This window comes from Scardinius erythrophthalmus, assembly GCF_964197995.2.
Source record: "Scardinius erythrophthalmus genome assembly, chromosome: 20".
In the NCBI taxonomy this organism is placed as follows: domain Eukaryota; kingdom Metazoa; phylum Chordata; class Actinopteri; order Cypriniformes; family Leuciscidae; genus Scardinius; species Scardinius erythrophthalmus.
In genome coordinates this window covers 26,857,081-26,884,446 of record NC_138240.1, presented here as the reverse complement: position 1 = coordinate 26,884,446, position 27,366 = coordinate 26,857,081, and the positions used below count along the sequence as shown (strand labels likewise).

General features: G+C 35.8%; 1 protein-coding gene across 3 annotated transcripts in view; it reads left to right on the top strand.

Moving 5' to 3' along the window:
- Positions 1 to 27,366, top strand: part of sorbs3 (sorbin and SH3 domain containing 3) — a 58,247-nt gene that overhangs the window by 9,913 nt on the left and 20,968 nt on the right. For all 3 annotated transcript variants that reach the window (XM_081349372.1, XM_081349373.1, XM_081349374.1), the window contains exons 2-6: positions 17,184 to 17,246; positions 21,845 to 22,042; positions 23,327 to 23,399; positions 23,643 to 23,782; positions 26,060 to 26,123. In XM_081349372.1, coding sequence (XP_081205498.1) covers positions 17,184 to 17,246; positions 21,845 to 22,042; positions 23,327 to 23,399; positions 23,643 to 23,782; positions 26,060 to 26,123 — 538 coding nt within the window. The remainder of the gene's footprint in view (positions 1 to 17,183; positions 17,247 to 21,844; positions 22,043 to 23,326; positions 23,400 to 23,642; positions 23,783 to 26,059; positions 26,124 to 27,366) is intronic.

Genomic DNA, 27,366 nt, shown 5'->3' with positions numbered 1-27,366 from the left:
CTCTCTTTGAAGGATTAAGGGTCTTTGGTGCGAGTTTTCAAAGCGGTGGAAAAGAGCATAAATGTTGTAGAAAAGCCAAAATGTGAAGTCCTGTATGGTGCTCTGTGTTTACACTGATATTTCTATGTAGCCTATGTGTTGGAAATAATTTGGTTTCAAGTGGATGGACCTTATTGAAACAGTTGTTCCTGCTTAGAGTGGTGTGATTTGATTGACATTTGATTATTGTAGTTTGACCCTAAATGCAATCTGTTCACGTACAGAGTTTGTTGTATTTACGATTTAAAATGAAAAACTTTTGTAAATTTATTCTGTTTGATATCATGATTTAATGTTATTAAATCATGCAATCATTTTGGCTGCACAAAGTGCAATTGGTTTATGTTATCCAATATTGAAAGACTGGACGATGCGGATAAACCATTAAAAAAGGTGATATTTAAAATTCTATGCTATTTTATATAAATTAAAAATAAAACACTGAAAACTAAAATTGTAATGAATTTAAGTGAACTTAAGCATCACAATAGCGTATTATAATGTAGAGTATGAAAAGTGTATTATCATCCTGAGATCTTCTCAAGATTACATTTAACAGTAGGCTATATTTTAATGATCAGTGTTTTAAAGATTCATTTTAAAGTTGGCATGAAATGGAAACATATATTCACCTAAATGTTCATATCTAATCCAAAAAAAAAGATTATAAACAATTATAAAATGTCGATCTTCAGTGAAATGACAGACGTTTTTATTTAGTCCGCTTAAACCCTTCCCTTTCTTACAATAGACTTCAACCTCGCTTTCATATTTGTCTCCATCCAATCAAATCCCTGCCCTAAATTTTCTTTTTCTTTTTCGATAACCTGTTACTTGGATGTAAATCACAATACAGAAAAAAAACTGTACATTGTGTTACATTGCAACTTTAAGATGACCAAATTTTTTTATAAATGTAAAAAGGGGGAAATGATAATGTGCAATATCAACTGATATTGATAAAAACAAAACAAAAAAAAAACAAGATCTCAGATAACCAACATATTGTGGTGAAAATATATTGTGCATCCATAGTATTGACCTTAGAGATATATAATATAATACATCAAGATATCAAGCTAATATTAAGACTGAAATAAATGTACAATTAGTATAATCAGACTGCTTTTCTCAACCTCACATATTCCCATGCTATAGTTAATGCTAGTTAAATATATTTTCCCAGAGTGCTTCTCAAGTCAGTGACTGACAGCTTAATCTCATTGAATATGTCCTGCATTTCTACACGTCTGTCTGGGTGTTTCTCACCGTTGTAAGGCAAATGAGTGCAAACTTCAGTGTCAGCTCCATTAGTGCGTGTTCCAGTGACAAAAGCATGGAGGGAAGGGTCTCCTTTCTCCCCTCTGAACCTGTCAGGTCCATGAGAACGACCTAAGCAACACACACTGATCTCTCTGAGAATATTCTCACATTGTATGTGTGTGCGTGAGTGTGTGCACGTGTGCTTTACATAAGCATGACATTCTATGGGGAACCTCATAGTATGGGGCATTTCCCAGCCTTTGATCAACAAATACATAAGAGTACAAAAAAAGCCATTTTCTTTACGAAGAGACGTCTTGCTGATTTGAATCATCTTCAACAGGTCCAAACAGGGGTTTCACAGTCTCCCCACTTTAAAGTGTAGTTGATTTTGGATGGTGCACAGAGTCCATGTGGAGGAGGAGCCCATGTTGACTCATCGCTATCGAATTGTTTGTGGGATCCATCCCTTCTGAGTCGAGCGATGGACGACCATACATGGTGATCAGACGGACCTGCTGCTGATTAATGTGTGTATCATGTAATAACAGGAGATTGTAAACAGACGCACAGCAAAGCCTTGTATGGTGTCCGCTTGCATTCATCAAGAAGTCAAGAGCAACAGACCTGTAAAAGAGAAAGAGGAGAAAAGTTAGCAATGAAACATATGAGGGGGTCGTTTGCTTTGTTCTGCTGTTTTTGTTATTTTTAATTTTAGAAAGCTTTCCCTTTTCAGCATGCAGAGACCATTTGTTGGCTGACTCCCTTGGAAAGTGTAACTTAAAGTCTTGAATAGTCAATAATTGTATCCTTTTAAAACTCATCTTTGATCACCATTCCGGTGAAAAATATGCATCATGCCTTAACATTGCTTGAATGCAACTCTACACCCTTGCTTCATTTAGTATACGCGGAGCATGAATATGCTAATTAGCCCAGCCTCCACCCACGCCAGCTCACAGATTCACTCGGCCAACTTACTGAGGTAAATGCTGCACAATGGTCTTTACAACGTCGGACACATAACGGTAATTAATATGATTAGCCTTTTGCTTGACTATGTTATGAAACAGCTAATAATGTGTGGCTAATGTTACACAAACTATGTTCCCGTTCACCATTTCAGTCTGCCTTCTAACAATCATCAGAAACACTTTGAACAACTTTACAGTTTACAGTATACTGTAGGTCATCATAACATATGAACATAGCTATATTGCTAAATCCACCTGATTTTTCATATCAACAAAAAAATATACCGGGATAACCTGGCATCTCTCAAGACTCCCCTGCTAGTTCGCTGTTAATGATATGCTAAAGCCCGCCGGCACATTGACGTGATTGGTTACGTCAGAAGTTTGTGATGTCAGAAACACCAGCGATTTCAAACTGCGTTTTTGAGACTATCTTTTTTTCACTGCAGTTTTAAAGAGAAAATATTCAGGAATGGTGCTGACTTATGAATTTGCACACGGTTTGTCTTAAAGCACGTTAAAAACCACCACATAGACATATTAACAACATTAAAAACTTGATTTTCACCAGAGGTGGACTTTATCTTCTTACAATATCCCTCATCTGTGGCATGGGTTGTCTTCGTTTCATTAGGGACTGTTTGTTTGGACATTTCTGTGTTATCTAAACATTGTTTGCTTGAACATCCAAACAGCCTAGCACAGCAACAGCTTGGCCAATGAAGTATTTGGGGTGGGGCAACCTGTTTTTTCAACCAATGGCAAAAGTGAGGAGTTTTAAATAAAAAACCTGTCTGAAAACAATCATTATTTTTGCAACTATGTTATGCACTGAAATGACACTTTTCCACTTTAAATATGTGTCTTTAGAATTTGTCTCTGTCTGTGTTCTTGCCTTAGTTTCTAAAGCCCAAACCGTACTTAAGGTTTGACAGAAATGCTAGTGAATGCTTTCAATACTTTAGTTTAATGGTGTTCACAAACACACACACACTAGAAAGTTTCATCTTTGTCTAGTTTTTGTGCTATTTCTTTCCAGAAGGCATGAGCAACAAAAAATCTCCATGTACACATTTAAACTAGAGTTGCGAATAACTCCTAATCACTCTGCAACATGGTCATTTAATGTTGTTGCGTCTCCAGTAGTTTGTTGTTATCGTTCGATCTCATCCGTTTCTTTTTCAACATCAACCCAAGGATTGGGGACTAAAGTTTTGGCTACGATGTGTTAAGTTTGACCTAACTGGTTGTTGATGTGCCATTGATTTTGAATGTGCCATTGATTTTACCCGAGATCTCACTCATATCGTCTAGTCAGATTCGATTAAGTGATATGATCTAATCATGATGTTGAATCTTTTGGCTCAATCTCATCCCATACTATGCTTTGTCTGTCTACTCTCTTTTATCTCTATAACCTTCACGCACACATAACATCTCTACAGAAAAGCTCTCTCAGACATTTACCTTCATTTGATAAACAAAGTAGCAAAAGATTGATATGACTCATTCAGATTTTATCAGACAATGAACTAGCCTATATATGAGGATTAATACAAAATACATGAATTACTTGCAATGAAATAAGTTTGTCTATATGTTGCTATAGCCTATTCTGTATAGAGTGGCCACCAAAAACTATTTGAATACTAAAACACGTAAAATGTATGAATTCCATTAAGTTGCATACAAAATATGATCTGCAAATTCTTTCAGAGCTTTCTATAGTGTTTTCTTATATCAGTGATAGATTTGTATATTCTGAGCGTCCAGATCGTTTTTGGGGTCACTGAATGTAGGATGTAGATGTGTATAGTATAAAATATGAATTATATAATAGATGTGAATCTAGAGTAAATGTGTTCACCGAATTGAAAGGCACAGTTAATTACTCATCATGAAAGTATGCTACATACTGTATCTGCTGATATATTTATATAAACTACATGATTGAAAAGTAATTTTCCCCATTGCAACAAACAAACCCGCCTACGCTCGGGACATTTTCCAGATGCCGTTGTGAAAATAAATGGAGATGCAGGGTAGAGTTCATTTGATCACTCGCTGGGGAATGGTGTGCAAGCGCTCTTATTTGGACAGTTGGGATTCACAAAAATGGCCAAAAATGTACTGAGCTGAGAGACAGTTCTTAGTTAAACAAAATTGTAATTTCATGCTGACTATAAACTGTAGTTAAACACATGGTTCCAATGACTCACATTAATCCGGTGACTGAGTCTGTTAATGATTGAATGGACACTTTTAAAGGCTCTGAAGAAGTAATAAATGTCTGCATACTCTGTATGACCCCTTACTCTGGTACCTTTCCAATAAGAACAATAAGGTGTGGTCAGTCAGTTTAATTCTTGAATCAAAGCTATTTTTAGTCATTTTCAGTATGCATTACCCCCACATGTAAGTCATTTCCAGTAAGAGGTTTTCTCACACCAAAGATTGAACTTGCTATTGTTATCAAGGTCAACCAGACAAATTTGACAAGTTTTTCCTCAGCATTTTGACATAGGAACAATGAAATCTTGTCAGTACAGTTCTATCTTAGGCTTGTCTATTATGGCTTTTGATAAAAAGGTCTGTGCATAAATTAAACCTGTCCTGAAAAGCAGAATGTTTAGCCTCAAACTGACCTGTGTCTCTTGTGACCTTTGATCTTTAGACAATGATGTAAAGATCCAAACTGCTGCCAACAAGACAAATGAATCACCATTCCATTCCCTCACTGATAATAATGCTTGCATGTTCAACGTGCTTCACTGCAATATACGCATTTTAAGTTTTAGTTTAAGTGTACATTCTTAAGTGGCCTTCTATTTAATTAATATTATATTATCTGCTGTCAGCATGATTGAGAAAGCAAAGAGGAAAATAAAGAGCTGGATCTAATTACATATTTTCTTTAATAAAACAAACTTAGGGTAACATAAAACCAAAACACATTACAATTTCAGACTAACTAAGGCCTTGTTCACACTTTCGTTTGAAAACACATCTTTTTCTCTCCGTTTTGGCCTTCAGTCCACACTGAAACAGCGTTTTTATTAACGAAAACTAAGCTTTTTAAAAACGCTCACAAACTTGAATAAATTTGAAAATGCCGTTTTCGCACTGTAGTGTGGACTGTGAAAACAGAGGTATTTAAAACCAATGTGAAACGAAAATGCAGTTTTCAAATGTATCCGGATTAATGTAGATGTAGCCTAAGGGGCTGTTTACACGACACCATTTTCAACTAAAAACGTAAAACTTTTTATGCGTTTTGACCATTCGTTTACACAACAACAGAGTTTTGGGTGCCTGAAAACGCAAGTTTTTGAAAATGGTCTCTGTAAATAACAAAAACGCTATCACTGAAGATGATGACGTCATGCACATGTGTATTACGTGTTCAGTCTATAGTGTTTAATTGCCATTAATTCTGGCAGAAGAATACTGCGTTTTTAGTATTTTTCGCGTATCCATATGAATGGGGATCGTTTTGAGAATGGAGTTCCCTTGGCCTTTGGAATTAAAATAGCCCCACATCATCACATAGCCTTCACCATACCTACACTGTTTGAAAAATCTGTAGAAATTACAGTATTACTGGCAGCTACTTGCCAGTAACTTACTGTAGATTTAAATTGATGTTATTTACTGGCAACAATTTGTTCAAAATTAAATGAACATTAAACATTAACAAGTCTTTATCTTTACAGAATAAAACTAAAATAAGATCCTCATGCAAAGCATTCTGGGAACCGAAATCTGAAGGAAAAAAACTGAAAAAGGTTGATGAAGATTTCTGGTTCCCAGAATGCTTTGCATTAGATTGTTATTTTATAATTTTATTCTTTAAAGACAAAGACTTGTTAATGTTCATTTAACTTTGAACAAACTGTTGCCAGTAAATAACATAAATTTAAATCTACAGTAAGTTACTGGCAAACAGCTGCGAAACTACAGCAAATTTTTTACAGTGTAGAGATTGGCATGGAGTACTTTCCATAAGATCATCTCTCAATGCAAATCAAACCAGCTATTAGGCTAACTGAAATAAAACCATGCCAATCTCTAGGTATGGTGAAGGGTATGTGATGATGTGGGGCTATTTTATTTCCAAAGGCCAAGGGAACTTTATCAGGATGCATAGTATCCTGGATCCATGAAGTAACTGGCCTTTAAAAATAAAAATCTGCCTGCCTCTATGGGAATTTAACATAGGGGTGTCCAAACTTATGCACCCTGTATTTTAAGGAAGAACATTTATTTATTTACGATACATTATTCATTCACAAAGAAAATTGGTGTCCTTAAAGGTAGGATTTTTCCAATTTTTTTTAATTAAGGCATTAAGTTCAATTTCCAAAAGATGATTTTTTATTCCTCTTTTTAGTCAACTTTAGCATGGGTGTCTAAACTTATGCATAGCACTGTATACATATATATAGGATTTGAAGTATAATACAATAAATCAGAATGTTACACTTTTTCACAAATGGATATTTACGTTTAGAAATATAGATAACTGGAAAACAAAATAAAAATGAATATAAAGATTTCTTTAACGATCAGACCCTTTGTTGACTACTCAAATTTAAAGTATTCTCAGATATTCTGGTTCGTTGAAACAAGTAGCTTTAAACACGTAGGCCTTGATCACTACACAAATTACAGATTGTCTTTATCTTATCAAATGCAATCATGTGTAAATGTGCTTGTGCATGCTAAAACAAACTGTCACGTCACAGCTGGCAGGAGCACTAGCAGTCATTATCTTTGAGGAATGATGTGTCTCTTGCAATAAATTCAGTTTGCACTCACCAAAATGTCATGCTGTCTAGAATAAATAATAGATAAATTGATAAACACTGGCCAAAAAGCATCTGTAAAAACGTATCATACCCGGTGTAAAACATGTGACTCAGTGTTATGTAAGAGCTGTTCACATGTGTTTAAACTGAAGTGCACTCCTTCCCCACTGAAGTCAGTGGATCTGCTGAGTAGACGGGTGGAGCTCGTTCATAAATGTTCCATAGGTCACTCCCTCATATCAGAGAACTACGAATACCAGGACACTGGTGACGTTGCCTTTAAAGGATTATTCAACCAGAAATGTCATCATTTATTCATCCTCCTCATTTTGTTCCAAGGTTTCTGTCTCCAAAAAAGGAAAAATTGACTTCAACATGCAGTTACAATTAAGGGGGACCAAAGCCTTAAAAGCTTCAAAAAGGACCCAAAAGCACCATAAAAGCATCATAAATGTGGTCCAGATGACTAATGCACTGTATTCCAAGTCAAACTATAGTTTTGCATAATAATCTTCCATTGTGCTGTTAAATTTGAAAAGATCCAACTCAAAAGAATTTGAATCTGACGTCGCTACTTCTCCCAGAAATCATATTCCATCAGAAGACTTGATATATAGCGCAAAAGCCATATGAACTACTTTTATGGTTATTTTGAAGCTTGATGGCCCCCATCCTCATTTACTTTTATTATATTAAAAAAAAGAATGCCTCCAGGATTTCCTTCATAAATTCACTTTTTGTGTTTCACGGAAGAAAGAAATTCATATGCTTGGGAACGACATGCGGATGAGTAAATGATGACATAACTTTTATTTTTGTGTGAACTATCCCTATAAAGTTTCCTGTGGAAAACATGATTTCACTTTTCTACCTATTTCCTAAAAGTCTTGGATTCCCACAGAGTTTGAGCATGTGGATAGTTTTCAATGCCATTTAAAAAGATATAAAAGAAAGGCCATAAAATAAAGATGTAATAAGATTGGATTTTCAATTGTTTTCTCGAAAATAAAACCACCTGAAGGCCAATGTTACAGCCATGATGTAATTGGGAGTATGTGCTCTAGAATTGACTACAGACAGGAGAATGTGAACGGATACTGTTCTGTCAGAGCTGTCATGGGTCACTATGAACACCACCTTGAATTTGTTGCTTAATATAACACAGCGTAGATGAATCAATATAACATTCCATTGCAGGGCTAATGCAGGCTATGGGTTTAAGCAGACCATCTCATTGATGAAAACTAATTAGAATGCAATTATACAATGAATGGAGTTTGTGCTTTATAAGGTTTTATTAAAAACAGTCTGACTAAAGCAACACACGCCTGCATAGAGCATCACTGCAGCTTGATTTATCATCAACATGTGCAAGTGATTTGACCGCAGTAATTAACTTACTGACCCCTGCAGTCTACCAGACATTCATTAAGCAGACTTTGTGTCCTAATCAAACTTGTTTCTCCTCACAGATGGTATGCATGTTCGCTGCTTGGAGCAAAAGGCCGTAATACTTAATAATGTTGGTGCCGGAACTCTTAGTGGATCGTAAAAAGCAGAACCCTGATTAAATGTTAATGATTTTTCATTTACGTGTCACAGATTTCCTGCATGTCTGTTCCTATAAAACAAGATGAAACGCAGATAAGAACTAAGTTAAGAGCAGAGTAACAATGTTTTGACAGATTGAAAACACTTAAATTGCTCTTTTCCCATGAAACAGGCCAGACTTTAACCTTAAGGGCCCTACACACCGGGACGAATATCGGCGCGCGTTATTCCTCAGCGTTTTTCAACGTGTTTTTTGTGTTCACACCCAAGCGATTTTCGCTGACGATGAGCCGAGTGAACATGCAAATTCATTTTTTCAGACGCTACTTGCCGTATATCTTCTTCGCCGTTACGTATGTGTGCTCGACAAGACAGTTTTGTGTTTGAGCGCCCCCAAGTTGTGTTTTACTGTAACTTCAGAAGCTCCAGACACGTGAGCAAAAGCACCAATCTCATTGGTTGGATAGTTTTTGACGCGGTGCGTCAAACCAAAAAAACTAACCCGAGGCGTTTTTTAAGAAAATGACGCTTTTACGCGTTGCCGTTTTTCGCGTCGGTGTGCACACTCACATTGGCGCCCTTTGTTTAGTCGAGAGGCGTTAAACGTCGGCGAATATCGTGCACAAAATTCGTCCCGGTGTGAACAGGCCTTTAGAACAAAACTTTGGTTTATCCTTGAGTAGTCGTAGAGATATTTTACTCCATGACAAAGGTTCTTTTTTTCTGCAGAACACAAAAGAAGATATTTTGAAGAATGTTTCAGCTGTTTTTGTACATTTAATGAAAGTCAGTAAGGTCCATTACAAAATTGGACCCCATTGACTTTCATTGGATGGACAAAAAAAGAGACATTCATTTTTTTTTTTTTTTTATTCTTTTGTGTTCCACAGAAGAAAGAAAGTCATATGGTTTTGGAAAGAAATTAGGGTGAGTAAAAGATGACACAATTTAAATATTTGGGTGAACTATCCCTTTAATTGGACATTCACAGACTGTCTGATACATATTGCACACTTCAAGCTTTTCTAAAATCAGAAACTCTATTGTAACAGGCTGGCTCATGTACAGTTTTCCTAAAAGTCAGGATGCATTGGTTTTTATGTTAAACCAGGATCCAACTGTGTATTGCAATATGACGGTCCCTTCCTGTCTAATGGGCGATTGTCAATTTTTTAAATCTATTTTATCTATCTAAACCATATAAAGGTTTTTATGACTTCGAATGCCCAAGCTTTGTTTAGATCATCCCTAGTAAATATTGTGCAGGTGACAAACACATGGTGCAATGTGGAGCTTTAAAGACTTTTCAGATCATTCCTCAGAGGACAGGCCAGTGGTCCCGTCTTGTGCCAGTGACCTCAAAGTTGTGGGAAGCGTGTGTGATGTCATTGCCAAGTCCTCCGCAGGGACATTCCTCATCCCACTTCTCCACATCATCCCAATACCTCCCCCCTTTTTCAGTCCGTACTGGCTGTTCCAAGCAAAACTCAGAATTGTGTGTTGTATACAATTATACATCACTGTTCAAAATTTTGGGGTCAATGTAATTTCTTAAGAAATGAATGCTTTTATTCAGCAAGTATGTATTAATTAGATCATTATCGACAGTAAAGACATTGATAATGACAAAAGATTTCTATTTCAAATAAAATAGATGTAGTTCTATTCATCAAAGAATCATGTTCATCAATTACTGTTGTTCATTTCTGATCAAAAAATCGTACCAACCCCAAAGTTTTGATCGGTAGTGTTTAGTACATGTACAAGTAGCTCTGATCTACTGAACTGATATCTAAAATCAGATTTTTTTCAATATTGTTGATGAAGATGAATATTGTGGGAAAGCTAGTCCCTTACACAATCCAGCGCAGTATGTCCCAGATGAAAACAAAGGATAAATCAGGCCTGTTAGTCTGCAGTCAGAAGAATGTAGCATTTATGCATTACAGATGCTTGTTTAAATTTTGTAATCTGAAAAAATTGCTTGGAGCGTAAAACAAACAACGTTAATGCTCAACGTGTTCTTAGGAGGAATCTGAACATATTTTACCAACGGATATCTGAGAGACGTGACCGTATTAGGTTGTGTTTCAGGAGTCCTCTAACTATTCCAGAGAGAATGTTGTTGGGTGCTGTGCTCTCTCTCTCTCTCTCTCTCTCTCTCTCTCTCTCTCTCTCTCTCTCTCTCTCTCTCTCTCTCTCTCTCTCTCTCTCTCTCTCTCTCTCTCAGAGTGCTCATTTAGGTAATAATGGTCTAAAGAGCCAACTGCATAGTTGTCCAGTATACAGTCTCTTCACTCACATGTCAAGGTGTAAAGTAAACTGTTTTGATTTAAAGACTTTTTGTTTAAGAATTTCACATTTACTTACCTTTAACTTACTAGTCAGTAAGTTTACTTAACAACTATTTGACTAATGGGTCTTCAGGAAGCCCGCATAATTAGTCTGATTGTGGGTTTACCTGAACATGATCGGTTGTTTGTCTTGGGGGAAGCTTATAGTAGACACGTTATTGTGTTATGAAACAACTAACCTTCCAAAAACACCTCTTCCATGGGGTGGTCTTAAAATAATTGAATTGTACACTACCATCCAAAAGTTTGGGGTCTTTTTTTGTGTGTGAAAGAATTCTTTTAAAATAATACTTTTATTCAACAATGATGGATTTAATTGATCAAAAGTGATAGTAAAGACATTTATAATATTTTTAATATTTATTATTATTTTTTAAATATTTAAATTATTTATTATATACATTTTTTAAAATCTAAACGACCCCAAACTTTTGCATGTTAGTGTGTATGGCTGCAGCAAGAGGGTTTTAGAGTGCAAACTAATTAAAAACCTCTAAAAATATAAATAATAATAATAATAATAAAATAAAGTAAAATAATACAAAAATAAAAAAATCTGTAAAAACATAAACTAGTCAAACTCAATAATGACCACCATGACCCATCCCTAGTTTAGTGTGGTATTATGTGCAGGATGTAGCTCACTGACAGGTTCATACACATGTATAATTACACACACACACACACACACACACACACCCACATACACAAATCTCTTTGTTTCCTCCATACATGTGGAGACATACAGTGCAATAAATCAACACTCCTTCACTCTCTGTTGTACCGTTTCTGAATTGGCTATTGAGTGTCATGATTCTTTCTTTTATCTTGACTAAATAACTCTTGATATATGACTTCCCAAAGCACGCCAGTCTGCAACAAAAGCTTTTCATATTTTTAAATGCAAAAACAGGCAATAGGTTGGGCGTCCTCATCTTTATTCTAAAACGTGCTGTATGAATGAATGGCCTTAGTGTTTAATTCAATGAACTGAAATATTTTACCCTTTTACAAACTGGATTAAATTGACTGCTAAAGAGTGAACATGAATAATTTGTTTGTAACATTTTGACATGTCAAATACAGCTGTGATCCTTGCGTGTGTCACATGACCTCATGAAAGGAAAATAGACACACTGGCATACAGGGTATTTGGCGTCTGCTATGCTAATTTATTTGGTAATATATATTTTTGTAATGTTTTATGTTCACCCTCACATTCCAAACCCACATTCCTTTTACTGTGTAACACAAATGGAGAAGTTTAGCAGAATGTCCTGGCTGTTCTTTTCTATACAATGAAAGTGAATGTGGATGGATGCAACCGAACTCCAAAAATGCTTTAGAAAAGTCTTCTGAAGTCATATGATAGCTTTGTGTGAGAAACAGTAAAAAAAAAAAAAAAAATTTCAATGCCTTTGCGTTCTCTCAGAAAAGTGTTGTGTTCCCTCGCGAAAAACCTTTGCGTTCCCCATAGAAACTTTGCATTCGCAAAGAATTCAAAAGGTTTGCAAGTGAACACAAAGTTTCTTGGGGGAACACAAAACATTTGAGAGAGAACGCAAGGTTTTTTGGTTGGAACGCAGAACATTTGTGAGAGAATGCAAATTCTTTGGGGGAACGTAAAAAATTTGCAAGAGAACGCAAAGTTCCTTGGGGGAACGCAACTCATTTGCGAGAGAACGCAAAGTTTCTCAGGGGAACACAAAACATTTGCAAGAGAATGCAAAATTTCTCGGGGGAACGCAAAACATTTGAGAGAGAACGCAACTTTTTTTTGGTGGAACGCAGAACATTTGTGAGCGAATGCAAAGTTTCTCGAGGGAACGCAAAACGTTTGAGAGAGAACGCAAAGTTTTTTGGGGGAACGCAAAACGTTTGAGAGAGAACGCAAAGTTTTTCAGGGGAACGTAATACATTTGTGAGAAAAAGCAAAACATTTGCGAGAGAAGGCAACGTTTTTTGGGGGAACGCAAACCATTTGAGATCGAACGCAAATATTTTTGGAGAATGCAAAACATTTGTGAGAGAACGGAATTTTTTGGGGGGGACACAAAACATTTGAGAGAGAACGCAAAGTTTTTTGGGGGAACGCAAAACATTTGTGAGAGAAAAGCATTCCTTAGTGAAAAATAAATATACCAATATAAATATTTTATGCAATGTATACTACAAATATATTTACATATTTATGTACTTAATATAAATACACTGCAATTGTACTTTTGGCATACTAAATGAATTTACTTAAAGTCTGCATTACTTAAAGTCTATTAGAACAACTAATTTTGTACTTAATGCACTTTAGTTATGCAGACGAAGTAATGCTGAGGTCCAAAGATATACTTAAGTATGGTTGTAAGGTTGACTTGTTATTTTTCCTCCCATCTCATATTTTTTTCCACCAACATGAACCTTTAGGGGCTCTGTATGATGGAAGTAAAATGAGACAACGTTATTTTAACGCAAAGTTTGTTGGGGGAATGCAAAAGTTTTGTGTGATCTTTGCGAGTGATCGCAAAGTTTCTTTGGGGAATGCAGTATTTTTGGAAGAAAATAAGTTCCTTGAGGGAACGCAAAACTTTCCCGACCAAATGCAAAAGCAGTGCAATATCTTTTTCCTTTTTTTTCAATCAGATGAGGGTGAATAAATGACAATGTCATTTTTGAGTGAACTCTTTCTTTAAAGGGGTCATGAACTGGATTGTTTTATTATTTTATAATGTTCCCTGGGGTGCCCTTATAATGTTAGTATGATTTTTACATAAAAAATTGTCATAATTTATAAATAAAAGCCATTTTTCCAAGCCTGATTTCTGCCTCAGATTTGAACGCTCCGTTTTAAGGGGCGTGTCTGCTGTGAGACTGCAGTGCAAACGCCCTCTGCTGTGATTGGCTGACATGCTTGCAATGAAATAGCTAGTATTACATGAACTCTCTCGAAAACTTTTACTACGTTTTTACTATTACAGCTATCGAGATTAACAAATCGTGAAAAGTATCGTTTAAAGCATTATATTTAAATCTATTCCATCACATGGAAGGTTGCAGCATGATGAGCACTGAGCAGATGACAGACAGTCTGTTGATCGCGTGAATAAAGATCTTATCATTGCAACGCAATTTTTGCACTCTCACAAATGCTTACACCAAATCACAATGCAAACACGATGTGAATACACAGTAAGAGCTTCGTTGTGTAGTGTAACAGTGTCATTATGTCATCACGAGTTTGGTGAGTGTCCAGATAAGCTCTCGCGGCTCGTGCTGTGCTGTTTGATTGACAGCTTGGGCGAAAGGGAAGGGATCGTTCTTTGATCGCTTTCTGTAGGCTATATAATTTAATAACAGTTTAAAAAAAGATTATTTTCATAATACTACGAGAAATTATGTGAAGTTGATCGTTTAGTCACTGATGCATAAACAGTATTGAACGATTTTAAGAGAAATCTGATCAGATCTGAACTTGAATAATTACACCGAAATCACTGATCGCAGACCAGGCATTAGAATACACATGGTTACTTACATGTTGCTGGCAGATCCGTGTCGGGAAATTGTGATTGACTGATTTAATAAAGTTTAACCATGCTGGAATCCGAAGGAAGCTTATGACTGTCTTCTTCCACAAACAGGCACTGCACAATATTTAGTAAACAGCATGTTTATTGCTTGTAAGTAGCTCGATCCGGTTTAGCAATTATCATGTCGTCCTATGTTATTTAGCATGTTTGGGCGAATCGGTGGGCGGGGCTAAACAGGCCGTGTTGAAGTAGGTGTTGATCTTCTTCTGCGGAGGCGGTGTTTTATCCTCTTTGACGTCATTGTTCCCCACTTTGAAAAACGAGTCGTTTGCTGAGCCTGATGTCTATAAAAGCTTTTATTGGACTAACAAGGTAGTTTTCAGTTCTGAAACTTACAGGATATTATTATAGTATGATGATCTCTTATATGTCAAAAGCTCAAGGAAACTTTGATTTCTCAGTTCATCACCCCTTTAAAGTTTAATGTATTTCACTTATGTCCCAGATTTCACTATCACTAATTGATACAAGACATAACTATCTATGTTAATAAGCAAATAAACACACCCCCATTGTGGGACCCTCACATACTGAGAGATCATTGTGAAGCACACATACATAAACCCACACTCAATTGTTGTTTTCTCTGTTATGTAATGGAGCTCATTCAAGACTGGTGAGTCATCTGGGCCAAGAGAACGAGAGACCAAGAGAGAGAGAAAGAGAATAACCCAACATATAATCCCCTGTGTGAAAAGCCCAGTGTTCATAGCAGTGGATACAACATTCTGGAAACTGATGGCAATCATTATGGTCTCCTGTTCATAGTTAATCATCTCACATGGAAAACACATCTCTAGGAGTGCTAGGTTTAGGGTTTTGCTCTCAGAGCGGGAAACGTTGATGTCAAATGGAAAGCTAAAGTCATGTGAAATATGACAACTCACCGGTTGCTATGATGACTACATTTTTTTGTGGTTTATAAACACCACTTTTTGTAGAGCAGCAAATTTTCAGCATTTTTGGTTCAGTTGTTTGTGAAGATTTCTACACCAGTTATTTTGATGGGTCTTCTCGTTGTGGTTTTCACACGGTTATGGCTTTTTGGAAAGTTTGACCCCTGGTCATTGTTTAGTTATTCAATTGCCACAGCAACAGGGCAGGAATGTCCACGTCGTTGGTTTCAAAGTCCTGGGGTTTTTGTAGTTGTTTCTGATTTTTCACAATTAATTATTATCAGACAAAACATACTAAAAAGGGGTTGAAGCAGTGAAACAAACTCTAAGACGTCCACGCCACAGATTGAGGTCGAATGATGGTACATTGAGCACAGAATGTGAATATAACAAAATCATCACAAAAAGCTTCCGTCCAACCAAATGCTCAAGCTCTTTAAAGCTTGGATTTATTCATCAGCTGGGAAACTTTTTCTGAAAGTGATTCCCACTATATCATTTCACTGTGCCATTTTTTTACGGTGATAGTTGTGGTGAAGACTCTCAGACTCTATTCTTTTATATTTAGAACGATTTGTAGCTATTTTAGAACTCTTTATTGTTATCGCTATAGTTCACACATCCTTGGTGTGAATGGGCCTTAAGAGTGCAAAACATGCAAACATTATTTTCATTGAATTCATGAATGTTATCAATGTGTGTGATGAGAGAGAAACATACTGTAATGGTTTATTAATCCACTTAACTTTCCTCTGTTGCTCAAAACGATGAATAGCACATATCAAACTGCAGTGTCTCATTGCAGCTGGTTTTGGTTCTGCAACTGATTATTCAGGCACATTTTATTTTATTTTCATTTTAAAATGGTCCAAATCATTAAGTTTTTAATTTGACGCTGTATTTGCACTAAAATATGTAAATTAAATAAAACTCAAATTCATAAATAACATAAACATAACATAAATTCATTTAACAGTGACCCAGTCTTTTGAATATTATTTCATTGGCAAGTTTAAGTTGAGCTTCATATATAAATTCCGATCTTAATTTCTTTTTTAATAAACTTTATAACTATATGTTTTATAATAAAGAACTCTGTAATGGGGTTTGTGCTTTCTCAGGGCAACAATGTTTTGATGTGAAAATTAATTTGGCTCTGATAAAGAGCTTATTTAAAAAAAAAAATAATGATTAATAAAATATATAAAAATTTTAGTGCGGTCAAAACGATTAATTGAATCTAACATAAAAATGTGTATATATAAAATATATAAAAAAAATTTAAATAAAAATGTATAAACTTTTCTATTAGATGCAATTAATCGCGATTAATTGATCTGACAGAAAGCAAATACAACACAATGACATGGCATATACTAAGTACTGCATGACGTCATCTATAGCAACTTTTCGAGCAGACTTTAGCTACTTTCCATTGAATGTTGTAAGCAATAGTGGTAGTGATTTAATTATTTTATGTATATAACAGGACAGTTTGAAAATTACCCCAAATATTGCTGTTGTCAATCACTGATTTAAATCAAATAGAAATAGTGAAGTCCATGAAGTCCTCATGATTTATTACTGAATGTTTTCCCTCCCTAAACGGTGCTTCATCACAATATGCATTTGAGTTAAAGTGTCTACATGATGGCTGCATTGTCAAGGAATAACAGTATTTTTAATGCATTGTGATGTACTGTGTGTTTTTTAGGCAGCGAGTCTAAGATCTGAGAGATTACTGACTAGAATCCCTGCTGATGACATGCAGTCTCAGGTAAGACAAACTTTCAAAGCATCTGTAGATCTGTTCTCTAATTGCTTAACTTATGTTAATGTGAAGTACTTTGCACTTGTACCTACTTATGATCCTTGGCAGCTCAGCATCACCTCGAAAGATGCCCAGGAAACACAGAAAGAAAGAAACGTTACAAACAACCCATTACACAATGACAGGAGGAGAGAAAGAGAGAGCTATTTATGGACTAGACTTGGATTTCCATGAAAAAGCCCCAGTCCCTGTTCCCCCAGCTCACAAAGGCATCTCCATGATTTAACAATATACAGTTTCACCATCTGTGAGAACACGGGGATCTTCCCATGACCCCTAGAGTTCAAACAGAGAACAGGAGCATTATTCAGGTCACAGAGAGAGCAGAAAGTGAGGTATGGTGGGGATTGAGTCAAGAGGGAGAGGAAAGAAGGTCAGGCAGACATTTGGGAATGCAAAATATATCCAGAAACGCTAACCTAACCTGTTATCACCACTCTGGTGACCTCTTCATGACCGTGTTGGTCTAGAATCATTCCTTAGTGAGATTGAATGAGGGACCTCACTTAAACAGGGCATTATAATGAGGTAGTAATGATGTTGTGGCACCTCTAACTGAAGGGAACATGGTCTTAAATCTAAAATGGACTAGGATGATAATTTCATTTTGATACTTCTTAGAAAAGGTAACAAACTGACAGGAGAGGATTTTTTTATCATTGCTAAAGTTTGGCCAAAATCTCAAAGCCCTTCTAACTGGTCACAGGAAAAAACATAATAATAAATATTACATAACACAACATAGCACAACATGCACCAATGCAAAATGTTTCTATATATCCTAATCATTTGTTAACAAACCTGTATTCATTACTTCAATGAGCTAATTGTTTCTGCCTTAAATTAATACATTTTTAAATAAATACATTATTAGCTAACCATCTGATTTGTATGTACATTTCTGAAATACATAACTAAGACAGTTACCTCTGATAACAGATCACTCTAAATTGTAATGTAGACATGCATTTTCTGCAAAGCTGCTTTGAAAAAATATGTATTGTGAAAAGCGCTATACAAATAAATGTGAATTGAATAACATAACATAGCATAACATAACAACATAGCATAGCATAGCATTAAATAGCTGTTAATAGTAGTGATGCACAGCAATTCCGAAAACTGAAATCGAAATTAAAGTTTCACTAATTAAATTGGGGTAATTAGGTAACTTGGGTGATAAATTAAACCAGTTCTTCAGCAACAAACTACTTCAATATTCCAGTCAAACATATTTCACTATTGCTACTGTAGCATTATTTTAACAGCACAGTGAATTGTGTCCACACTGCTGACATGTTTACCTGTAGTAGCATTTCCACATTGTGTGCATAAAATAGACTTTGAAGCAGTTCAACTGTGTCATCATAGCGCTAATTAAACCATTTCAGTCAATGATTTTGGCCCTCCAAACTATTTTGACTAAAAACTATTTTGGCCAAATATTTTTTGGAACATTTGGTGCATCACTACCCTTGTGAAAAAAGTACACTTTAGCATACTTTTAAAAAGAGTACTTGTTATGGAAATAATATACTATAAAAGAAAATACTTAATTGTGACCTGAATATAATGCTTTTGGACACTTACGGTGGCTTAGGCAACCAGTTCTCTTGGTTGGTTATTTTGATCCAGACCAAAAAAGAAAGAGATACATTTAGTCTTTTTAGTTCGCTTATCGTTCAAACTGTCATTGTTAAACCAAACCTAGAAATACAAAACAAACAAGCAAAAACAAAAGGTGTATATTTTGTGACAGAACATCCAAAGCAATGCTGTGTGCTGGGCTAAATGCCCTTGTTGTATGTGCGTACATGTTATGATATTTTTTCAAGCTGAGAACTGATAAAGTAAAACCCAGGTATGCTTGAGCATTCTGTCCTCTTTAGGGTCGCATCTTGTGTCATCACATCCTGTTTTTGGTACGTTTAGATGTCTTTGGTCCATGCTGCATTCATATTTCAGTCGATCCGTACCATAGTTCGTTAGGAAGTGCAGTGAGACCAACCTTTTCTCAGTCCGATTGTTTTGGATGTTTGGATGGCAGCCATCACACTTATTCAAATGAACCGCACTAACAGAGCAATCGTACCAGAGTTCGCTGTACTTGAACCAAACCTGCCAAGTCTGAACACACTCTTAATTGCATGTTATTTACATTTAAATTAAAATGAATTATGGTTTTATGCAATTAGTTCAAGTAAAGCTTGCTTCTTTGATCCATTTAGAACAGGATTCAAGTAATTTCATAATTACTCCCATTGACTTTGAAATATGGTTAAAGTGTACTGCCGAACGTACTAACAAGCACTAAAATATACTTTAATGTTATTTCTTTTGAAACTTGTATGTCATGTATTTAAATATATATTTAATTGCATGTTTGTAATGATTAAGTAATTTAGTACAATTGAAATAGTTTAATTGTAATATTGCATAACATTTATAATCTATTATAATCAAGTATTTACATGTGCTTTAGTATGTTAGTCAACACATCAAAATAAGTGTGCTGCTTTAAAATATGATAACGGATTATTAAAGCATAATGATTTAAAATGTACTTTCAAAATAAAACTTTTAATTTGACATTATTACATTTTTAAAAGTACTTAAGTGTGTTAAGAAACTAACTTAACTTAATTCTTATATGTGACCCTGGACCACGAAACCAGTCTTATGTGTAATTTTTTTTAAATTGAGATTTATACATCATCTGAAAGCTGAATACATAATCTTTCCATTGATGTATGGTTTGTTAGGATAGGACAATATTTGGCAGAGATACAACTATTGAAAATCTGGAATCTGAGGGTACAGAAAAATCGAAACATTGAGAAAATCGCCTTTAAAGTTGTGCATTTCTATTGGCGATAGTGCTGCATCCATTCACAAAAATAAATGTTTTATATATTTAAGGTGGGAAATTTACAAAATATCTTCATGGAACATGATCTTTACTTAATATCCTAATGATTTTTGGCATAAAAGAAAAATCGATAATTTTGACCCATACAATGTTTTGATGGCTTTTGCCACAAATATACCCGTGCAACATAAGACTGGTTTTGTGATCCAGGGTCACATATTATAATATCTGGTATAAAGTAACATTTTTGAAAAATATACTTTTAAGATTTGATAAACTACATGTGCACATTAAGTGCACTTCTTTTCCACAAGTGTGGTCAACAGAGGAATAAACAGGAAGGAATTGGGTCAGGCCAATCACATCGTGTATAGAGTAGGCGGGGGGGGTTTAACATAATGACAACAGAGTTGTGACGGTTCCCTGCTACTTGAAAACAAAGAATGGCTGATGACGAACAGCAGTCTTTCCAATCGGCTTTGGCCGCGACTCTGGAGGACTTGGAGTTAAGTTTTTCTTTGAGAAAAGAGCAAAGAACGCCACTTAAGTCATTCTTAAAAAAAGGAAGATGTGTTCGGAGTTTTGCCGGCCAGATATGGCAAATGTTGAATCTATCAACTGACGTTAGCTCCGCTGTTGGGAAAACGCTCTGGTTGGTTGAAGCGCTGTCCTATTGCGTGCAGAGGGAATATGAAAGACAACCGTTTATCCCACCCCTCGGATTGAGCCGTGTCTTGATGTAGGTCTGGCTTGCCAGGCTAGTATCTACCAGTAACTGCTGAAGATTCACTTCATGTTTTTGACAAAAAGACTGAGGGCCCTATCTTACACCCAGCACAATGCAGTGCCAGGCACTACACAAACGTGTTTTGCTAGTTTCAGCCCGACGCAGTTATCATTTCCACTATGCATTTGCGCCAATTTGTGCAACCATGTGCGTGCTGGTCTGAAAACGAGGTGTGTTCTGGCGCATTGTTGGCGTATTGCTATTTTGAGGCAACAGAAATAGACTCCGCCATTGACCAACTGAAACCTGGTATAAAGTCAATGGCGCAATCTTTTTTTTGTTATTTAAAGAGCGCATTAGTAATGTAAGCTTATAGGCGGGTCCACAACACATGTACACTCTGCTTATTACACACACAGGGTCACGCAGCAGCACACAAACTAGCAAAATATTAAAAATAAAAGGATTAAAATGTAAAAGATTATTATTGTGTACATAAAGATATGGTGGAATTGTACATAAAGATATGGTGGAATCCGGCTTGTCCCGTAGATGGTCCGTTTGCGCTCTGGAGAAGCGTTCAGTCTTTCCACTATCAAATTCTGCCATGTAAATAGCGAATGCAACTGGCTTTTAAAGGGAATGGGAGATGAGACTCTGATTGGTTTATTGCACGTTAAGCCCAAAACACACCCATAACTCATTAAGAGAATAGGGACAACCCTTTTAGATCATGCGCCGGGCGCGCCGACCATTTTTCCCGTTGTTAAACTAGCAAAAGTGGATTCGGACACGCCCTAAATGAACTTGCGCCGTGCGCTTTAGACCCTGCGCTTAGATCGTTAAAACAGGGCCCTGAATGTCTCATGCATTATTTAATTTCACGGAAATTGTGATTCTACTGTAGGTCTCTGAAAAAAATTCTAAAAATCTCTGTTTTTCTCTCAGAAAAGTGTGGAGGTATATGATCATCTAAATGGCTCGCGGATCATCTTCTCAGATGAGGCTCTTCCCAGCAGTGGATCAAGACAGCACTTCATGACTCCGGATATGAGCCAGGAAGTAGTAGTAATCTCTCCTGGTCTTCCTACACCTCCGTTAAGTCCGTTCCACAACAGTTCAGCCTCTTCATCTTCACATCACAAGGCAAGAGCACATCCGTAACACATTACTGTTGCAGACATTATTACATATGTATGTTTTGAACTTTACTATTCATATACACTGAGATGTATTGAAAATCGGGGGATTGGGTTTATAGATTTTCTTGTTTCCATTGAAGCACAAGATGCTCTTTAGAACATTCTCAAATTATTCTGGAGAACATGGTCAGGTTTTACTCTAACGTGTTCATGCAACTTGAGAGCTGCTGTCATTAAAGCAGAAAAGAGACATACCACATAATAATACTTTCTTACACTAAACTTTTTTGTTGTTAATTGAAATAAAATATAAATACTACATGGAAAAATGTAACTTAAAAACCTTAAATGAAAATAAAAAATAATAAAAACTAATCATGTATAAATAATCAATGTAAAAAGTCAACTAATAAAATGACAAAGCACATAACAAAAAATAAACATAAATGAAAACTGAAATTAAATAATTTATTAAATAAATACTATAATAGTAAATAAACAATACCAAAAAAATCACTGCTTTGACTGTTACAAGCTGACTTGGACTGAAGGTTTTCAGGCACATCATTTGTATTGTTCTGCCCCCTTGTGGCATTAATTAAAAAAGGATGATTCATTCATTACTTCAATGAGCTAATTGTTTCTGCCTTAAATTAATACATTTTTAAATAAATACATTATTAGCTAACCATCTGATTTGTATGTACATTTCTGAAATACATAACTAAGACAGTTACCTAAGACAGTTCACCCAAAAATGAAAATTCTGTCATCATTTACTCTCCCTCAAGTTGTTCCAAACCTGTATGATTTCATTTCTTCTGCTGAACACAAAAGAAGATATTTTAAAGAAGGTTGGTAATTAAACAGTTGCTGGTCCCCATTGACATCCATAGTATTTTTTTTTTCCTACTATGGAAGTCAATGGGGTCCATCAGTCGTTTGGTTGCCGACTTTCTTCAAAATATCTTCTTTTGTGTTCAGCAGAAGAAAGAAAGTCATACAGGTTTGGAACAACTTGAGGGAGAGTAAATGATGACAGAATTTTCATTTTTGGGTGAACTATCCCTTTAAGATACAGAATTCATTCTTTTTACAGTTTTAAAGATAGCACAAGCATTTCCTTGCACATGCCACTTGGATTGATATTTTATAATGCAATGGAATTCAGACATTTATAAGTGCAACTTAAGTGTCCAAATGTGTTATGATAACACATTAAGTGTTACTGATTTAATGTTTCCTATTTACCTGGATTCTCTTTAATTCACTGTGAATGTTTCATCAGGTCTCAGATGTCAATGGAGGTGGATTCCCGTCACACAGTTTCGGATCCTACTATGGAACGACACAGACAAATGGTAAATAATCTACTTGATTACAAGACTCAATCTGTCATGTTAAGTGCATCAAAACATCTGATTAGTGTTGGTGTTACTTGACTGAATTAAAATAATTATTATGTGCATCTTATCTGTGGTGATAAGTAAATATAAGAATGGGTTTCTGTCCTACAATTAGAGTTGTAAAATTAGAATTTAGAAATAAAATAGGTACAATGCAATTCCATATGTGTTTAATTCATCATCTCTCGTCCCTTTCAGTTGGATTGTCCAATGGTGGAATACAGAGTGGAGGTTCTGCCACATTGCCCAGGACTTTTGCTACCCGAGAGGAGCGCTTAATAAAGTTCTCTGGAATCGGTCCTGTAGATGAGACGGGCATGCCAATCGCATCCCGATCTGTGAGTCCCAGCATACTCTCTCTGAACCACTGCAATCCCAGAATGCATTCATGCTTCACACTAGCCTGGTTAAAACCAGACCATTCTCAGTAGTAACTGAGTTATGGTCTGGCAAAGCTTAATTAATAACTCATTTCCAAAGGGGCGTCACTAACGGACGTCGCTCAAATGCCTCTGGGCGCAATTGGATAGACCTAAAACCAATCAGAGCGATCGTCATCGTGTAAAGCCATATGTTGCGTCCCAAGTTACTACGCCATAAAAGTATGTACTCTTTTTGTGAAGAAAAGGTATTTACTTTTGAATGTGTAGCAAAAAAGTAGGTAAGCTTTGGGACATACATACTACTTCGTCATCTTTATCGGACGGATCTGTCGCGTACATCCTGTCACGTAAACTGCCCTGTCAATCATCTTGTCACTGATAAAATCCTCTATTAAATCTAATTTCATTTCCTGCCGTTTCGGAGAGAAATGTAGTAGCACATTCATCAGCCAGTGGGTCTTTCATGGAGACTGTCCTCATGTGTTTGTAATTTGAATATAATAATGCATTTAAAAGTTGGTGCGCTTCACCAACGGACGTCGCTCAAATGCCTCTGGGCGCAATTGGATAGACCTAAAACCATTCAGAGCGATCGTCATTGTGTAAAGCCCGCCCCAACATTTCTGATTGGTGCCGCGATTTCGACGGATTAGAAATGGGCTTGAATGAGCTCTTTGCCAGACTACTTGTAGAGCAAATCTAAATTTGCCGGAAGTTGTCTGGGTTTTCCCAGGCTAGCTTCACACCTTCAATGAGCTGAAAATTACAATGAAACACATGGCCATTTTATCCTGTTGTACTGTATGGCTGTAAAAACCAGCCATGCATGCATGCATACTAGTTATCACATCCTTAAATCAAGACTAATGTACTTGAGAAGCATAACTGTGTAAGATAATCTAAGGTAATCTTTATCTGTAGGTGTAGATATTAAGAACATCTCTTGTATATTGTTTATTTTTCTTAACTCATTAGCAAATTGTTTGTCTTGTTTTAAATATAAATCTTACTGACAAGACATATTCAAGATATAAAATATTATGTAGTAAAAATATAGTATTCTGAAGATGAATGGTAATATTTTATGCAGTTTTGCTTCTTAAAGGGGCTATATGTAGAATTCAGAAGGCTTTGTTATTAGTGACACCAGTGGCCGTTAAGTGAACTGCAGACAGCAAATAATTGCTCCTGCACGTGTACAAGAGACTGAACATGATTCAGTGTCACGATATACTCGCAGCAACGTTCCTTTTCATTCTTTGCTGAAGTGAAAAGAATTTGGAAATACATTTGCAGCGTTATACTGTTAACAAACATCCAGACGCCATTCATGCTGCTGAGAGCGACGTTTCAGATGAATATGTAACGTAAATGTGACCCTGGACCACAAAACCAGTCACATGGGTCATTTTTTTGAGATTTATACATCATCCAGAAGCTGAATAATGTATGATGTATTGGTTTGTTAGGATTGGACAATATTTGTCCGAGATACAACTATTTGAAAATCTGGAATCTGAGGGTGCAAAAAAATCTAAACATTTAGAAAATCGCCTTTAAATTTGTCCAATTATGTTCGCGATTGTGCTGCATTCAATCACAAAAATAAATGTTTTATACAGACCATAGACTATATAGATCTGGCTGTGTGAGAATGAATCCCTTTACTTTGCATGACACATTGATATTAACCTAAGCCTACAGTACAGAAGGTATCTTTTGGCATTATCCTGAACATTGACAATAAGCATTAGTTTCATGTGTCAGAACGAAAGTGAGGCTCTCAAGAGCGTGCGTAATCATGTCCTTGTGATTTTTCCGGCAAAAATGTCCCGAGTTCTTCACATGAAAATCAGTCTACAGGGATTTATAGACAACCTAAGAAATCGGGGAAGGTCTCTTCTTTTAAAAGTTCAATTATAAGTTGTGATTAATGCATGAAAATTCTTACATATGGGCCCTTTAAATGAATTAATTTAGTTTTAAAAACAATAGAACATTGTTAAAATAAATGCATATGTTGCACTATATGCATTCTTTATTTTAATGCTCAAGTATTTGATTTTTAGAACTTTATTAGAATGCATTGTTGAGCTTTTTTATCCTGTTGAGACATTTGACTTGTAAACAATACAAAAATGTTAATCACAAATATTTTGTATAGAGTTTATGCCATTTATATGTTTTATTTTGAACAATGCATTTTTTTGTCTTTCCCATCTCTTTCACCAGAGCGTAAACAAGCCTAAGGACTGGTATAAGAGCATGTTCAAACAAATCCACAAGAAACCAGAGGGTATGTGCTCTCACTCTCGCTCTCTCAGAAACAATGAGGAAATTCCTCTCTGTTATTGTCTGTCACATTTTACATGGTCCAGAAAGAATAAAGCCAAACTCTGGCTTAGAAATGTTAGACCTCATTTCTCGAACATTGTTAAACCTTTCACCACATGTGGAACTCAATGAGAAAGTGCACAATCGACCCCTTTGAAAGTGGAACCAGATAGGCTTTACTGAGCATGATGGGATTTAGGATATACCACACTGTGCCTCTCCTTCATCAGTGAACTCCTTCTGAGTTAGAAGATACCGATTTAAACTCTTAAAAATGTAAAGAGCACAGACTATAATTGTAAATAACAAATAAAACAGGACAACAGCAAAAGAACAGCATCAGAAATGTGGAGTGTTGCTGTAACACAAACTCCCGCTGAAATTTATACTGTGCTTTGCCACTAATTACTGTTACAAAACTTCACAAAAACCCTCTAGGATATTTGGCCAGAGTCCTGAGCTTGATTAATGTTCAGAGGTTTGCTGTTGCAGTTTAATATCTGGAAAAGCACCTGATGTAGTTGAGTAATTATGAACGGCATAATGCAGTGTAACACAGCTTTCTCAATGTATTTCCAAAGACACGTTGTTTGATTCAGACTTATTGAGCTTATAGAGAGAAAGAAGTTAAGAGCGGGCTGTCACATGATAAGCTTATGGTATCTGGTCTTTAAATAGTACTGTAAGTAGTTCATTGAAATGACACTTTTATCCAAAGAGACTTAAACTACAATGATTACACAGACAATCTGCCTTGTGATAGTGGAAATAAATCATGGATTGCTCTGTGCTAACCAGTAACCTATTGCTTAAAGCTTATGTCACTACACCACATCAAACCATAGATATTGATATAATTTTAGCTAATAACTATAAAGATGCAGCCAAATATCTGAAGTTCAGTACAGATAGAACATGTTTTCTTAGTTTCATGCATTTAATTGATTATTGGGATATATTGATTTGGCATTCGATATAATATTTCTGCCATGTTTCTTCTGCTTTTTTCTTTTTTGTTGTTATGGCCAATAACTGATACACAATGATGTTAAAATTCTATACTAATCAATCTATGCTACCAGTCAAAAGTCTGTTCTTTTCTGTTCACCAAGCATAAGAGATTTTATTTGATATAATGCATTTATTTTATAATGCTGCATTTATTTAATAACTTTTAGTTAAATATTATTTGATTAAAATTGTTT